At 52.4% G+C, this 16,912-nt stretch overlaps 1 protein-coding gene across 10 annotated transcripts; it reads right to left on the bottom strand.

Annotated features, from left to right (window-relative positions):
* Positions 1–579: 579 nt before the first annotated feature.
* Positions 580–16,281, bottom strand: Hpn (hepsin). Of its 10 annotated transcripts, none has more exons than XM_039102958.2 (14): positions 16,118–16,280; positions 15,662–15,728; positions 12,162–12,221; positions 10,525–10,705; positions 10,390–10,431; positions 5,513–5,642; positions 5,314–5,436; positions 5,173–5,213; positions 4,739–4,904; positions 4,456–4,646; positions 1,685–1,780; positions 1,386–1,528; positions 1,089–1,253; positions 580–943 (listed from the first exon to the last, which is right to left on the bottom strand). In XM_039102958.2, the coding sequence occupies exons 3-14, from the start codon at positions 12,219–12,221 to the stop codon at positions 662–664; spliced, it is 1,620 nt and encodes a 539-aa protein (XP_038958886.1). In that variant the 5' UTR covers positions 15,662–15,728; positions 16,118–16,280; the 3' UTR covers positions 580–661.
* Positions 16,282–16,912: the final 631 nt, after the last annotated feature.

Genomic DNA, 16,912 nt, shown 5'->3' on the forward strand with positions numbered 1-16,912 from the left:
GATTTGAGAGTTGTTGGACTGAGCAATTTCTTTTTGATTTATTTACTTATTTTATGTATGTAAGTACACTGTCGCTGTCTTCAACACACCAGAAGAGGGCATCGGATCCCATTACAGATGGTTGTGAGCCACCAGGTGGTTGCTGGGAATTGAACTCAGGACCTTTGGAAAAGCAGTCAGTGCTCTTAACTGCTGAGCCATTTCTCCAGCTCCCCCTCCCCTTTTAAATTTATTTGTTTTATGTATATAAGATTGGGCAATTTCTAAAGTCAGATTCTCTAGAGCATTTTAGCCTCGCCCCTCCCATCTCTCTTTTCTCTTTATTTTTTGAGATAGCGTCTTCCTCTGTAGCCAAGGCTGGCCTGGAACTCACTATGTAGCCCAGGCTAGCCTTTAGCTCGTGAAGCTCCTCCCAAGTGTTGGAATTATAGGAATCAGCCATCAGGACTGGCTTAAATGTTTTCTCAAATGGAACTGGGAGTGTCACAATCCCTTCTTGATTTGTGCTAGGCCCTCAGTTCTCTCTGCTACTCTCCAAAATTCCACACTGCCTCTTAAGTTTGTAGACGCAGAGACCCGTTAATCAAAACCACCTTTATTATTTAAAGAGCATCCGCACAAGGGGCGCCTCGAAAGCAGCCCCCAGAGGACAGAGTAATATTTACATGGGGTGGGAGGGTGAGGCCAATGGCCCTGGGATTGAGTGGGCCGGCCACTGTGGAAGAGAGGTCCTTGGACCCAGCATCCTTGGATCTATGGACTGGATCCGAGCAGAAAACCGTTCCATGTGAGGCCCAGTGTGGAGCCTGCCACGTGCGGCTGGAGCCACCAGACCAACTCTGACTCTGGATGCTGGAGCAGCGCGGAGCAGGCGATGAGGCGGGGTCAGGGCTGAGTTACCATGCCGGTAGCTTCGGAGTGAGTCTATGGAAAGAGCCACAGGCTTCCCAGGTCTCAGACGGTTCTCCCAACACTCTGTACCTAGTGTCTCATCCCCAGAAGCCTATGGGAATCCATCTGCTCTCCAGAGTGCCCTCTTACTCTCTCCTTCTTAGGGTCCCAGACAGTCCCCAACTATAGCAACTCACCTTTATGGCCTGGAAGATCCACTCCCGGAAGTCAATGACTTTGGTGTACACTCCCGGCTTCCGGGCCAAAGCACAGCCCGTACCCCAGCTTACAATGCCGCAGAGCCGCCATCTTGATGTTCCAGAGATTCTGTCCTCACATACAAAGGGGCCTCCGCTGTCACCCTGGTTGGGGGGGTGGGGGGACAGGACACCTGACTAGAGACCACTATGACTCCAGTGGGGAGCCCCTTTTCCCATTACCCTGGCTCCTTCTCTATAGCGTTAGGCCTGGGGGCTGCCCACTGTGTCCCTCACCTGGCATGCATCAATACCACCCTCAGGATAGCCAGCACAGAACATCTTGGGTTTGATCTGATTCCCGTAGAAGTCGGGGCTGTTGCAAACTTCGTTGCTTATGATGGGGACCCGGGCCTCTTGGAGCACCACAGCTTGCTGGCCTGAGGGGACATGGGTAAGGTGACCAGAATTAGGAAACAAGCTCTCTTCTGGTTCCCACTCCATGGCCTTGGGGTCTCTTTGAATCTCATCGAGCCTCCCCCAAAAGCGGCTTCAGCACCCCTTAGTGGTGTTGGCTGGTATTGCTTGGAACTCACCATAGAACTGTGTGTTACCCCAGCCGGTCACTGTACAGACCTTGCCGTCCACCAGGGCCTGTCCCGCAGCAGGGAGACACACCGGCTGGATGTATTCTGTGAGAGAGAGCATACAGTTCTGCCCCCACCAGCCAATTTATCCTTCATGGAACACAGATATCCAGCCACCTCACCCTCCACACAACCCCGGCACACCCTATCACTACCAGGATGGAACCTTCATATTCCGACGTATACACTACTTTCCCGAATCTTTTTCTCTCATCCCCAATCATCCCAGAGATGCTGGGATTGACCTCTTCGTAAAGAGGGACAAGAAGCCAAGTCACCTGCCTGAAGTTTCATAGACACCATGGCATCATCAGAATTGAAACCTAAGTTAGTTTAATTCCCCAAATTTGGGCTCTTAACCATGGCCATGGGGCTATCTCTAGCCCAGAGGCAGGAAACGGAAAAACACAGCCTGCTCTTGAGACCCTTGATTTCCACCTGCTAGAAAACTGCATTAATAAACACACAGGGAGCTAGAGAGATGGCTCTGCCCATTAAGAGCATTGGCTGTTCTTCCAGAGGACCCTGGTTCAATTCCTAGCACCCACACGACAGCTCAAAGCTGTCTATAACTCCAGGCCCCCTCACATAGACATAAATGCAAGCAAAAACACCAATGCACGTAAAATAAATTAATTAAATATAAAACAAACTATACTAAAAATAATAATAAACACACAGGCCTCCACTAAGGTGGAGGGTCCTTGAGCAGTGCACAGCCCATGCAAACAGTCCTGGCATCCCCTCACTGTTGCCTCCCTGAGCCTCAGCGCCGTGATGTAAAATATCGCCTCACCCTCCATACAATCCCCATTCTGCAAGCTAGGGTACAGCTCAGTGGTGGAGTGCTTGCCCACAGTACATGAGGTCCTGGGGTCGATCCCCAGCATCGAAAGAAAACAACACGTACACACAAAATAATTTCCCTGCAGAAACTGTGGTAAGGAATGGATGCGGGGTTGAAAGCAGGAAGCACTTGAGGGAGCAATGAGAATAATCAGGGAGAGAGGCCACCCTGAGGGCTGTGGGAAGACGAGGGGAGTCCAGACTCGGGACACACCAGGGCTGACGAAAGCACACGGTCACTTAGCAACAAGCAGACGCTCTGAGAAATGAGTCCTCAGATGATGTATCGCTGCGTGCAAATCCTAAGAGTGTCTTTCATGCAAATTAAGATTTGATGTCAGGAGGCCATCTTGTTGCATAGAGAGCACAGGCATATGGGTTCTCTTTGACCAAAATGGTTTCAAGCAACACATACATAAGCTCAGCACACCACTGTTCTTGTGTATTTACTATTATTTATGTAGTTATCTATTTTGGGTGTTTTGAGAAAGGGTCTCTCAACACAACCCAGGCTGGCCTCAGAGTCTTTCTGCTTCAACTCCCTTTAGTGCTTAGATGACGGGCATGTGCCACACCTGGCTCTCCATTCCTTAAAAAAAAATGGTTTAGTGGCTGGAGAGATGGCTCAGTGGTTAAGAGCACTGACTGCTCTTCCAGAGGTCCTGAGTTCAAATCCCAGCAACCACATGGTAGATCACAATCATCTGTAATGAGATCTGATGCCCTCTTCTGGTGTGTCTGAGGATAGCTACAGTGTACTTAGATATAATAAATAAATCTTTAAAAAAATTTAAAAAATGGTTTAATTATTATTCCATGCACGTTAATTGGTGTTTTGCCTACATGTATGTCTGTGTGAGGGAGTTGGATCCCCAGCAAATGAGTTACAGACAATTGTGAGCTGCCACCTGGATGCTAGGAATTGAACCTGGTCCTCTGGAAGAGCAGCTAATACCCTTAATCACTGAGTCATCTATCCAGCCCCTTCATATTTACCATTTACTTTTATTCACACACACACACGTGTGTGTGTGCGTGCGCATGCACACATGTGTCAGTGCCTGCCTATGGAGTCCAGAAAGCAGGGTTGAATTCCCTGGAGCTGGAATTAAAGACAGTCATAAGCGTCTTGATGCCGGTGCTAGGAACTGAATGAGGGTCTTCTGTCAGGACAGTGAGCGCTGCTAACCACTGAGACATCTCTCCAGCCTCTCTTCTGCATGGTTTGGGAGGGGTACAGCCTTACTGAGGCATATGACTGCAGCTTTACACAACTGTAACTCACATGCCTTATAATTCTCCATGTTAAAAAGTGTGCATGAATTCATGGCTCTGGCATGGTCCCAGACTGGCACAACCACCAGTGTGTTCCACTGTAGAACATTTTGTCTCCCCAGAAGAAACCTCAGATTCTTTACACGTTTGCAACATCTCCAATCCTAACTCCTCTCATACATGAGGGGGCTATTTATTTATTTATAGTATCTTGTGTAGCCTAGGTTAGCTTCAAATTCACTGTGTGGTCAAGGCTAGCCTGCTCCACCTGCCTCTTCCTCCCCTTGAAGGCTGGGATTCCCACCCAGGTTACTATGACTAAATGTTCTATCAAGAGCATTTGCAGGGGGTGGGGGCAGTGAAGAGCATCTGCACTATGGTTTTCCCCTCTCGTCTATAGGAAAGGAATCGCTGGATCACACAGTGACTGACTCCTTTAGGAAGGCTCAGATGGTTGTGTGTGACTGTCTAGCATTCACGGCTAGTATACAGTTTGTGCTCCCAACGCCATGAAAACCTGAAGATGGGTCTACTTTGCTTCCTGGGCCCCTTCTTTGATCCCTGAGTCTCTGGAGTCCTTAAGCTATAGCTAAACTTACCTGTGAGAGGCAGGGAGCTAGAGAGGTGGACCAGGGCAATGTCATTGCTGTTTTCGTCGATAGTAGGGTCTCGAAAGGGAAGGTAGCCCCCATGATAGATCACAGCCTGAACCCCCAGCTGCACGGCATGAGGTGAGGTCCGGGCTACAGCACCAGCAAATACTCGCCACCGAGACAGGACCCGGTTCCTCCTGCCGGGGACAGAAGGGACAAGTCCCTGGGCCCGGCCTCTGCAGACCTCTCTCCTGCCCTACCCCAGGTAGCACTGTGGGGAAACACTCACTCTGGAAAGCAGTGTGCAGCGGTCAGTACCCAGTCCCCGGACAGCAGGGATCCCCCACAGAGGTGGGTCCCATCATAACGCAGGCTGACCTGCCATGGCCATCTTCCCAGGCTGCTGTCCTGGCCCCCCACAATGCGATCCACCGGCAGCTTCCTGCGGCCACAGTCTGTGGAGAGGTGACAAGAAGGTTTAGAATGGGAGGGATCTGAGTTCCAGGGCATAGTCTAGGTCCAGGGATGGGAGAAAACACAGCCCCACTCCAGCACTTAGTGGGAACAAGGATCTTCCCCAACCTTGGGGTTGTTCAAGGGGACATGACATGTGGAGATCCTGGGCAGTTTGTAGGGACACAATTCGCCCTGGGGTCCCAGGACTCCAGTCTTGGGCTGCATGTAGAGAAGGGTCTGAGCCCTTCCCGCCTCCCCCAGTCTCACCTTGGCAGGTGGCAGTCAGGAATCGGCCTCTAGGACAGTCGCTATGGAAGACATAGGGGTGAGGACAGAGAGACAAACCAGGGGACCAGTTAGGACAGTATCTGGAAACCTGCCAGTGCCACCCGCAGCTGCCCCACTCACCATACAGAGATGACATCCAGCAACCGCTGAGCCAGAGGCAGACCGCCCTCGTCCACGCAGAAGAAGCCCGATGTGCCGTTGGCGCCCGCGGTTCGCACATCCAGCTCTGAGTGCGCCAGAGCCCTGCGCGGGGCTCGGGTCAGAGCCACCTCTGGCTCGGGTCCATCCTCTTCCCTACCCCCGAGGGCCACCCAGGTACCTGAGAAAGCCCATCTCCTCACAGCCGAGCCCTGCTACCCTGGCGTTGGAGCGTGAGGAGCACAGCAGCCTCCACGTTCCCTCTGTCTTGTCCAACACCAAAAGTCGAGAGTCCCCGGGACTGAGCTGCACTGCAGGGCGACAAAGCCGGGCCTGGGTCCCTCAGTGGCCGGTACCAGCTTCCCTGGCTACCTGAGGCCCTGAGGGCTCTGGTCTGGCACCCTTCATGGCCCAGAGGTGGCACCTGCATCCACTACTAGATTGGGTTATACTGGTGGGTATCTCTCCCCCACTGGGATAGCCAAGCTGCAGGAACTTGACTAGAACACCAAGGAAGCAGGCAAATGACTTCATCTGACTTGGGAGAGTGAGCTTGTACACAGGGTATTCATTGTGGGCGATCAAATCCAGAGATCCTATCTGGGTGCCGTCGGGCTTGGGGAACTACCAGGAGGGGTCAGAAACCCTTAGCTAATTCACCAGGTCACTAAAACATTTATATAAATATGACAGGGAGAAAAGGACGGTTAGAAGGGGCACAGCAGGGAGAAAGTTGTATGCAATGGTAGCGCTCAGAGGACGTGAAGTCAGGATCATGAGTTCAGGGACAGCTTAAGCTCCCCATCAAAAAGAGGAAGGTTGTTGTGGCACGTGTGCCTAGAATTTGCCAAAAGAAGCATTGGCGGGAGACTCATGAGTTCATGAATTTCCTGGGCTCATGAGTTCATGAATTTTAGCCTGGAGATGTTGGTGCACGCCTTTAATTCCAACACTCTGGAGGCAGAGATGGGTGGATCTCTGTGAGCTTGAGGCTAGCCTGGTCTACAGAGGGAGTTCCAGGACAGCCAGAGCTACATAGAGAAATCCTGTCTCAATTAATAATAATAATAATAATAATAATAATAATGATGAGGAGGAGGAGGAGGAGGAGGAGGAGGAGGAGGAGGAGGAGGAGGAGAACCCAGGTTCTTCTATCACCAAAGCAAAACCTGGGAGATGGAGTCAGACAGTGATTCTAGATTCCAGAGTCACCTTAGCTAGGTGGGGTGGCTTCCCGGCATTCGGGAAGCCAAGGCAGAAAAGGTGCTGCAGGTTTGAAGCCAGTGTGGGCTTCATATCTAATTCCAAGGCAGCCAAGGCTACAGAAAGAGACCCTGTTTCAAAATCAAAACAAAAGTCACCCAGCCAATATATCATTAAAAAAAAAAATCACGGGGTTGGGGATTTAGCTTAGTGGTAGAGCGCTTGCCTAGGAAGCGCAAGGCCCTGGGTTCGGTCCCCAGCTCCGGGGGGGGGGGGGGGGATCAAACTAACCAGAGTGAGGTGTGAAAACATCCCAGCACTCTGGAGACTGAGGCAGGAGGCTCATGAGAATGAGGTCAATCGGGGCTGCATCATGTCTCTGGACAGAAGGATGGAATGGAGGGAGAAAGAAAAAGGGAGGGAGAGAGGGGGAGAGGGAGGGATGAAAGGAGGAAGGGAGGGAGAGACGAAGGGAGGGAGGGAGGGGCATAATGCAGTACTGGGCTGTATCAGAAGGCTAGCTCACGGCAGTGGTTCTGTCTGAGGATGGCTGGGGCAGTCTGTGTGCTTGGCCAATGCTCCCTGGTCCCCCATCTGTACCCATAAGGTCAGAGAAGCCCCGTTCACACCGGAGTCAGGGCCAAGCCCTTAGGGGCATTTCTCTCTCTTTGTCAACTAACTTTGAACATGCTGGCACCTATTTTAGGCCGTAGACAAGAAATCAGGAGGGGAGACAGATAAGGAGCCAAGCAAATAACGGAAGCGCGTCCCGTGCTGCAGCAGAAGGGGCCATGGAGATGGGGAGGCCGACAGAAGGACGGGGGAGCTGGTGTGCGGGGGCGGCGTGGCACTTCCGCTGTAAGTGGGCAGGGCAGGCAAGGACAGCTTCGCTGGGGAGGTGCCACGTGAGCAGTGAGGAGAAAGAGACGAAGGAGGTGAGAAGGATGCTGAGATCTGAGAGGGGACCGAGAAGTAGGCCAGGGGAGCTAAGGAAAAGGAAATGGAGATCAGAAAGCAGAGGCAGAGAGCTGGGTAAGGAACAGCCAGGAGGCAGAGAGAGGTCTGCAGAGTTGGCCTGCAGCTGGACCAAGGTGCAGCCGTGGGGCTCGGCCGGGGATCACACACTGACCTGACTCGGGGTTATGAATTCCTTCTGGCTGCGGGTAGGGGCAGACTGTAGGGCAAGAACTAGAGTCCAGACTCTGACCTCAGTGTGACAGGGACAGAGGCTGGGCCAGCAGTGGGCAGAACAGGGAAGATAGCTGGATCCTGGGAATATTTTGTAGGCAGAAAACTAGGCCCACGGGCACTGGCTTGTTTTCTCACCTACTTAGGAAGCTGAGGCTAGCCGCCCAAAACGCCAAGCCTACCTGGGCTTTGGAGTGAGTTCAAGGTCAGCCTAAGTAACTTAGAGGAAAGGGTCTCACAATGAAATGTAAAAAAAAAGGGGGGGGGGAGGGCGGAGCTGGTGACATCTTTCACCGTAGATCACCTGCCTAGAATCCCCCGGTGAGGGGTTGGGAGTGTGGCTCAGTGGTAGAGCCCCTGCCTAGAATCCCCCAGTGAGGGTCTGGGGGTGTGGCTCAGTGGTAGAGCCCCTGCCTAGGATCCCCCAGTGAGGGGCTGGGGGTGTGGCTCAGTGGTAGAGCCTCTGCCTAGAATCCCCCAGTGAGGGGTTGGGAGTGTGGCTCAGTGGTAGAGCCCCTGCCTAGGATCCCCCAGTGAGGGGCTGGGGGCGTGGCTCAGTGGTAAAGCCCCTGCCTAGAATCCCCCAGTGAGGGGCTGGGGGCGTGGCTCAGTGGTAGAGCCCCTGCCAAGAATCCCCCAGTGAGGGGCTGGGGGCGTGGCTCAGTGGTAGGACCTTCCAGACAGCTAAGCATGTGTAAGACCCTGAGTTCTATCATCACAACCACAAAGGAAGAGGAGAGGGTGAGGATGAAGGTGAAGGTGCTGATGACACTGGAGGGACAGAGTATTAGGGAACAGGCAGAAGCCCTGAGACCAGAGTCCAGAGACAGATCTGCAAGCCAAGGTGAACTGTCAGTCAGACAGGAACCTATCCCAGGAGTCTTTAGGATTAGGATTCCATTGGGCACCATGTGGAGTGATAGCCTACTGCTCTCCTTGCTCTGTCATTTACTGCCCTGGACAAGTCAGTCTACTTTACAGAGCCTCAGTTTCCCCTGTCGCATACACTGAGATGATAACAGCTTTAGCTTACAGCTAGGCCTGAGGTGTTAGCTTTCACTACAGCGATGAATTCAGCAGTTTCCTGACGAAGAACTGAGCAGGTGATACACACAACTACCCCCTGAATGACCCAGATAGGAGTCAGAGTCTCACTCACTGTGTAGCCCAGGCTATCTTCAAACTCAGACTCTTCCTGCCTCAGTCTCCTGAGGATGAAGACGCATATGCTACCACACTGACCCTTGCCCTATCCGTGCCTTCACGTTACATGAAAACGGGCTGTTGTAGGACTTAATGTACCAATATCATCAAGTCTCGAGGCTGGTCCCTGGCCAGAGGTCAGCGTTTCTAAGTTCAGTCTGGATGACCGAGTCCAATGCCAACTGTTTCAAATTTGTAATCCCGTTTCTTCGAAAAAGCACGCTCCACCCCACCACCCCCACCACCCCCTTCTGCTGCCCTGGGTCACAGAGAAGCAGCTCGGAGCAGCACTGGGGAAGACTTGGTGCTTCGTTTCACATGTGATTTCTGCCTCTGTGTTCCTGTGGCTGCTTGTTCCACGTGCTGCAAATGTGCCCACAACTCTCAGGGCTGTTTCTGGCTCTATCACCTTGGGCCACACATTCTCTGGTCTTCATGTCCCACATCGGTGTAAAGGGCAGATAGAAGCCACTAGATCCTTATAGCTGGGTGTCTACTGAACTCATCCTGTCCCTCTGGAATGTGTCTGATCACATCCCATGATATATTATGTATGTATGTATGTATGTATGTATGTATGTATGTATGTACATGCATATGTATACACGTGTATATTATACATGTATGCACATGTATATTATATGTGTATTGTGCATATATAGATGCATGTATATATGTATAAATGTGTATATTATACATGTATGCACATGTATATTGTATGTGTGTACATAAGTAGATGCATGTATATATGTATATATGTGTATGTATATTATACATGTATGCACATGTATATTATATGTGTTTGCGTACATATGTAGATGCATGTATATATGCATATATATGTATATCTGTGTATATATACTTGTATACATGTGTGCACATATATATATATATGTGTGTGTGTGTGTGTGTGTGTGTGTGTATACACTTTTTAAAATGGAGTTTTCAGCTAGGTGTGGCAATGCACTAATCCCAGGACTTGGAAGGTAGAGGTAGGAGAAGCAGGAGGTCCACGGTCCTCCATAGTAAGTTTGAGGCCAGCCTGGGTTGCATGAGACCTTATCTCAAGAATAAAACTGAAAAAAAAAATAGGATGCTCATGGCTGACTTGCTAGGGCTCAGATAGCAACCATACCCTTTGGAGGTAGACCTCAAAAGCTAGGCAGGGTTGGGTCTGTACTTCTTGGATGGGAGTCCCCTGAGTCACTTAGACTATAGCTTCTCACTTGGGCACGTTGCTTCTTGCCTGCAATCCTATCACTGGAAAGCTGAGGCAGGAGGATTGCCTCAAATCCGAGGCCAACTTGGGTGAGTTCTAAGCCAGCCTGTGCTGCAGACAAAATTCTGGTTCAAACAGAATGGGAGACATTGAGTAGAAATACCATTGTCTGTCCCAAGAATGCTTTAAGTTCCTCACAGTGCTTTTCCAAAGGACACCTAGAGACCCAGGCCTGCTCTACTCACCTTGGTACAGTGGCTCCTGGTCACTCCGTAGTAGGATGGTCACTGTGGAGAGGGAAGAGGTGAGAGCAGCTGGTTGTAACCCTTGGGGTGGGGGGGCCTTGGGAGCTGGGGGGGGGGCGGGGGAGGTTCTCTCACCAATGGCCCAGGACGCAGCCCCAATGCCTGTCAGGAACAGCAGGGTCCCCACAGTGAGAGCTGCCACCTTGGGTCTGGAACAGCATGGTGCAGTCCGGCCACCTGCAACAGACAGCAAGCTGGGGCCACTGCCAGCTTGGTCCTCAGCACAGCAAGTGGTGGGCACTGGGCCAGTCCCCTGCTGGGGAATGCAGGGGACCTTATCAGGCCTGGGCCTGTGGTACCTCAAGCCCTATTTCCCAAGGCTGGGCAGCTGGCAGGGCTATCTCTCTTCTGTCATGTGGACAGGCAGGTGTCTGGCTCCCCAAGGGTTCCGGCCAGGAGGGGGCATGGCTGGGCTGTCCTGCTCTCCCTCCCCGTGCAGGCGTGCTGGCGGCTACTCCTTTCCAATGACAAGGCACTTCTGTATTTCCCTTGTTGCTTCCTGCCAGCCTGTCCCCAGATCCTCTTTCCCGCTAACTCCTCCAGAAGTTCTTACAACTTTGAGGTGCCTGTGACCTCTGACCTTTATCCTCTCGATATCCCCAAAGCCAGACCCCTTTCTCCCAAGACCCAGTCCCAAGATTAAATTTGTCCTTAGGAGTTTGAGAACCCAAGTTTTGAAACTTAGCTGAACTCATTTTGGATTTTTTTTTTTTTTGTTCATTTGTTTGGTTTGTATTTTGAGACGAGGTCTTGCTACATAGTATTGTTGGCATCAAACATCCCTGGTAGTCCAAGCTGGCCTCAAACTAGTGACAGTTTGCCTGCCTGTCACTTAGTGCTGGGATGGCAGCCATGGGTCACCATATCTGCCCATATTTTGGTTTGGTTTTTCTGTGAGGCCCTGGTATCCTGGGACTTGCTCTGTAGACCAGGCTAGCCTCCAACTCAGAAGTCCATCTGTCCCTGCCTCTGAAGTGCTGGGATTAAAGACATGCACCACCACTAGCTATGTTTTGTTTTGTTTTTTAAGACAAGTTTCCCTCAGGCTAGCCTCAAATTTGTGATCCCCCTGCCTCTGCTTCCTGAGTGCTAAGATGCCAGGCATGGCATGTTGCCTGGCAAGCCCACTGAGAAATAGTGGCCTTGAAGAGATGGCCCCATGAGTAAGAGCAATTGCTGTGCAAGTGGGGGACCCAGAGATAGGTGCCTGGCACCCGCATAAAAGACCAGCTGTTGGTGGAACACGTCTGTAAGCCCGGCACCGTTGGGGTGAGCAGACAAGAGGGTCACTGTGGCTCACTGGTCATCAGCCTAACTGCAGGCTCAGTGAAAGACCCCAGCTCAGGGGAATTACACAGAGAGTGATAGGGCAGGACACACAAAGTTCTCCTCTGTGCCATCCCAAATGTGTGCACAGGAACCCTCCCCCCCACATGCACAGACTCATACACATACATGTGCATGCGTACCCACACCCACACACATATACAATACACATGTGCACATGCATGTTCACATGTATACATGCACATATATATACTCATACAACATGTGCATATACATACATATATACACATACTCAGACACACATGTGCATTCACACATCCCACATACATACACACATACACATACTCATACACACGTGTACACATACATACATAAAAGAATAAAATATATAAAAGAAAGGATAAAGTATAAAATAATGGCCTTACCCTTTCCAGGCTGGGGTCTTGGACAAGTGGAACCTCCTCTGTGAGCCCCAGGTTCCTCATCTGTTAAATGAGCATGTACCTAGCACTCACTTTTTACATGACTTTAAAGTTCTTTAAATACATCCTCATACCCAAGCCCCGGTTGCCACCTGCCATGTGTATCCAGCGTTTAGTCCCTATTTCCAATCCACATCAAGGTTCCCTTCTCTCACGACTCTGAGAGATCTCTGCAGCCACGTCCTGAACCCGGGACACCCTGAGATCCAGGTTCCAAAGTAGTTCCCCAAGAAACCAAACAGCCTCTTGCTGTGCCACTGTGCCTGGCATGCAGCAGGTCCTCAAGAGACACTGATAAGTTGTTCTTGCTGTGTGATTATGGGCAACTGTCACTGCCTCTCTGGGCCTCAGTGTATCTGGATGATAAACCTCTGTGCCATCTATCTGTTAAGCAATGTAGGGTTGGGCATCAAGTGGGGCTTCTGAAGGAAAGGGGGAAAGTCCCCAGGAGAGATTATCTAAGACCTGCAAGAGATGACAAGGGACAGAGTGGCAGGTTAGAGGAACTGCACAGGCTAAGACTAGCAGGCAAGACAGAGCGTGTTCCGTTAGAGGGCTACAAGACCAAACAGTGGGAGTGCCATGACCTGGGGGAGGCCATGGGAGGCATGGCAGGAGAAGCTTAGAGAGGAGAGGACAGTCACCTTGGTGTACCAGAGACCCTAGCATCTGAATACAACTGCTAAGAAGGCCTTCTACTGACCCCAGCCTTCTGCAAAGTACCCCAAGGCTGCAAGTGCCCCAACGCTCCCACCCATGTCCCGGATAGCATGGTCAACAGTACCAAACCAGCATTAGGAAGAGAGCAGGGAGTGGCTCAGGATCTTGCCAGGGCAGTTCCTGATAGTGGTTTAAAAGGGGAAAATAGCTCAGTAGCATGAGAACAGGGCACTCCTGACACCTAGCACTGAGCCCCACATGGACCCTGGGGTTCCCGCAGCCTCTACACACTTCCATTTTTGCATCCACTGCATCTCTTGCTGTCCCAAGCCTGTCTCTCCTTCTCTCCTCCCCACAGCAGTCCTGCTTCATCTCCCTTATCCCTAGGTTCTCTTGCCCTGCCCTCAGAACTAGGACTCATCCTAGGACTTCCACCCTTCCCTCCACACAGAGGCAGGTGTCTCAGAAGCCTTCAACCCAGAACCTCCTTTAACTGCTGATCACTTCCGGCTCCAACTTGCCAGCTCCAAGCCCTGCCATGCAAGCCCCGCCATGCATCATGTGTACTTAATACCAGATTGGCTCATCTCCCTGGTGGTCCCTCTTATACAGAAACCTGGGAAATGTAAGTGTGAACCCAAACTGTCCCTTCTTTATGCAGAACATTCTCCTAGGCCTCCTTGGTGCCCGGACCATTTGGTGCCCAAGTATTTCTAGCCCCCCATCAGAATAAACATGACTTTTAGAGACCAGATAGGTCTCTTCAAATTCTCAGATATACACTGGTCATTATCAAACACCTAAAACAACTTCCACAGAGTGTCTGTAACCACTAACTCACAGGGTGCTGATTAGAAGCCTGTCATTACAGGTTTTCAGGAGGCCGAGGCAGAAGGGTTATTAAGTTTGAGGCCAGCCTGGGCTTCATAGTGAGACTAAGTGTCAAAACAAAAGGAAAAGAAGACTAAGGACTTGGCTTAGTGGTAGAGCCCCTGCTTAGAATCCCCCAGTGAGGGGCTGGGGGCGTGGCTCAGTGGTACAGCCCCTGCCTAGCATGTATAAGGGCATGACTTTGATCCCCATTATTTCAGGAGTTAAAAAGAAAAAGAACAAGGTTTAGAGCAACCTCCAGTAAATGGTACTTTGGGGAGAGGCCCCACTCTGCCAAGGATGCTTCTGAGGTTGGTCAGCCACAGGCACCATCTCCAGCAAACCCTGAGCACCCTACCCCATCTTCCCCTGCCTGGCATGGCCTCCTTCCTCCCTCCTTGCTCCCTGTTGACTCCTTCAAGCTCCAGGGCCCCAGCAGCAATACTAGGAGTCCAGAGCAGCATACACTTCCAGGGCCATCAGGATCTCACAAACAACGGCAGCTGCTGCTGCAGAGGCTCCTGGGACCACACACCACCCACTCCTCCGTCCTTTGAATCCCTTCACCCCGTGCCACAGTTGATGAGGATGGAGCTGTCATCTGCAACCTGTCACTTTTCTCAGGGCTGCCCTCACACAGCACAGAGAGCCATGTGGGGATGCAGGGAACATGCTTTCCCTCCTTCCTCTGCCTCATAGACCCCAGCCCTGATGCCTCTCTTCAGTCATCTCCAGCGGGATAAAAATGGTCCCAAAGGGGCCCAGGCTCTGCCCACCACCTGATCACTTAGCACAAGGTAAGGGGATTCCGGTTCCCAGAGGATCACAGCTCATCTCTGGAGTCTGAGTTGTTATATGAACAGAGACTGACACTCTAGGAGTCCATAAGGAGTGAACAAGAAGCAAGGAGGGAGGAAGCAGGCCATGATCCGTGCTTATCACTGGGCCCACGCCTTCACTGCTTCCCATCGAAGTCCCCCTCATACCACACAGTGATCCATTTACTGAAGGACACAGATGACCAGAGAGGGTAGGGCAAGTCCAAGGTCACACAGCTAGAAAGTGCCTAGGACTGACCTCAGCTAGCCCAGCTCTGAGCTGTCAGTCAAGGGTGAGGGCGGCAGGGGGTGGGGTGGGGACTGCCACCGCTTTGCCATTTGGTCCCTAAGTAAAGGAAAGGTAGGGAAGAAGGCTGGCCTCCAGGGTGAGCGGCTGTCTCAGTCACCCCTGGGGTGGCTTTTCTGTCTCTCTCCTCTATCCGTACAGGTCAAGTCCAAAGTCCCTCTTCTGATCTTTTGCCCACAGAGCCAAGAGAAAAGAAGGAATATGCCCGGAATTGCAGGGGTCTCGGGTCCTTGGGTCTTGGGTTCCCACAGTGACTGACCTCATTCAGAACACCTCTGGGTTACAACACGTATCGCACGCCCCAAGGCCCAAGCTGTTCCCTGTGTGTTCCATGATCCCATCCACCTCACGGAGGGAATATTACTGTTCATCCCTACTTGACTGCGGGGAAAGGTGGACTGAAGTCCAGAGGCATGAAGTTACCTGCCCAGGATCACACAGTAAGACAGCAGAAGCAACCTGGCTAGCTCTACATCCTTAGAGATGGCAACAGCAGCAGCCCCACCTCAACCCCAGAAGACGACACCTTGTTGGTTAGCTGAGAAATCCCTGAGACGTAAGGGGAAACTGAGGCAAGGCACTAGGAAGGTTGTATGGGGTAGCCAGAAGGCATAGACACACAGAAGGGCCAATTAATAGTTAATCAGATAGATGAGGATTCTTGGGGGGTGGTCTTGAGTCTGAAAGGTAGACGCCAAGACAGGGGGGCTGAGTACAGGCTGGGAGACAAACCAGAGGAGGGGTGCCAGGTAGGGCCGAAGCTGGGGTTCAGGGACAGGGGGACTCACCCTCCTTCGCCATGTCAGGGACTCTTGTTAATGATTCCCAGGTTGACCTGTTGGGCTGGGGCGGAACCTAGGGACAGGAACAAGGAGGCATGGCCTGGGGGAGCCTGGCCTGGCTCTGTCCTGGCGCCCCCAGTCCCAGGCTCTCATCCAGGGAGCAGCTGGCCCTGGGCTGGGGCCAGAGCGTGCAAAGACAGAGGTTGGGCCGGGGTCAACGGTGGCAATGTGTGACCAGCCACCAGGGGGACACCTGGAGTGGCAAGGCAGAGCCCGGCGGGCCGAGGTTGAACTTCTAGGGGACTTCAGGGTTTTGAGGGAGAAGAACTTGGGGGAGTCCGCGGATTTCTGAGTTAGCAGGGAAAGCAGGCTGGAGTAGTCTGGGAGTTTCTGGGATCGTTTATACGGGCTGCTGGGCATCAGATTGGTGGGGGATGAGGGGCTTCGAATTCTGTGCCTTACCCTGGGGTTCGCCGGAGATGGTGCAGGTTTGGGGTTAGTCTCCGGGCCTGGGAAGGGGCATGGTGTCCCCACAGCAGCGGGCAGCCCGGGAGGCAAGGGTGGCAGCAGCAGCCAGCAGCGTGGGGCCTGCTGAGCCTGCGGCCTCACCTGAGGAGGAGGGGGCTGGGTGGGAGGCGGGGACGGGGCGGGGAAGGGCGGACCCCAGGACAGGCTGCCACAGAGGCCACCTGGCTGATGGGGCGGGGCCCGCAGGGGTTGGACTAGGCAGGCTCAGCTACCAGACAGGCCTCCCACCTCCACTGGGACTCAGGTGTGTCTGTGACAAACTTGGGGGTACTCAGAGGCCTTAAGGCTGAGATTCCAAACTGAAGGAATGAGGTGGAAAGTTTTGGCGGCCTCCGGTCCACCATACTTGTAGCCATGTGCTTCTCCATTCGAATTTTCTTCCATGCTAGTCCCTGCCCTCCTCTGATCCAGTTCACACCGCCATGGGCCTCTAACCCTTCCTGTCCCTAGCGGGGCCCAGCCCTTCCCCCCAGCCTCTTTCCTACAAGTCACGGGGGTGGTTTGTTTTGGCAGCCGCTGTGCTGCCTGCCCAGTGACCTCTGGAGCCCGGAAAGTCCTGATAGGGGGATGGGGGGCTCAGCCCTGAAAATGCAACACTAGTTGCCCAGGCCCGGGCCAAGTGGCTGGAAGCGGCTAGACGCGAGTGCATCCGGTCCCGCCAGGAGCCAAGGACCACTAGCATCAGACCCCAGACCCGAGCCAGATAAACAGCCCAGGAGGCCATCTACA

Source organism: Rattus norvegicus, chromosome 1, assembly GCF_036323735.1.
Source record: "Rattus norvegicus strain BN/NHsdMcwi chromosome 1, GRCr8, whole genome shotgun sequence".
Classification (NCBI taxonomy): domain Eukaryota; kingdom Metazoa; phylum Chordata; class Mammalia; order Rodentia; family Muridae; genus Rattus; species Rattus norvegicus.

Bases quoted from the DNA above. Each gene is read 5' to 3' on its own strand.
- Hpn (XM_039102958.2), bottom strand. From the start codon at position 12,221: ATGAGGAACCTGGGGCTCACAGAGGAGGTTCCACTTGTCCAAGACCCC. The intron at 10,432-10,524 runs GTGAGAGAACCT...CCCTCTCCACAG, and splicing joins GGCTGCGTCCTGGGCCATTG to TGACCATCCTACTACGGAGT. The intron at 4,647-4,738 runs GTGAGTGTTTCC...TGTCCCCGGCAG, and splicing joins GCTGCACACTGCTTTCCAGA to GAGGAACCGGGTCCTGTCTC.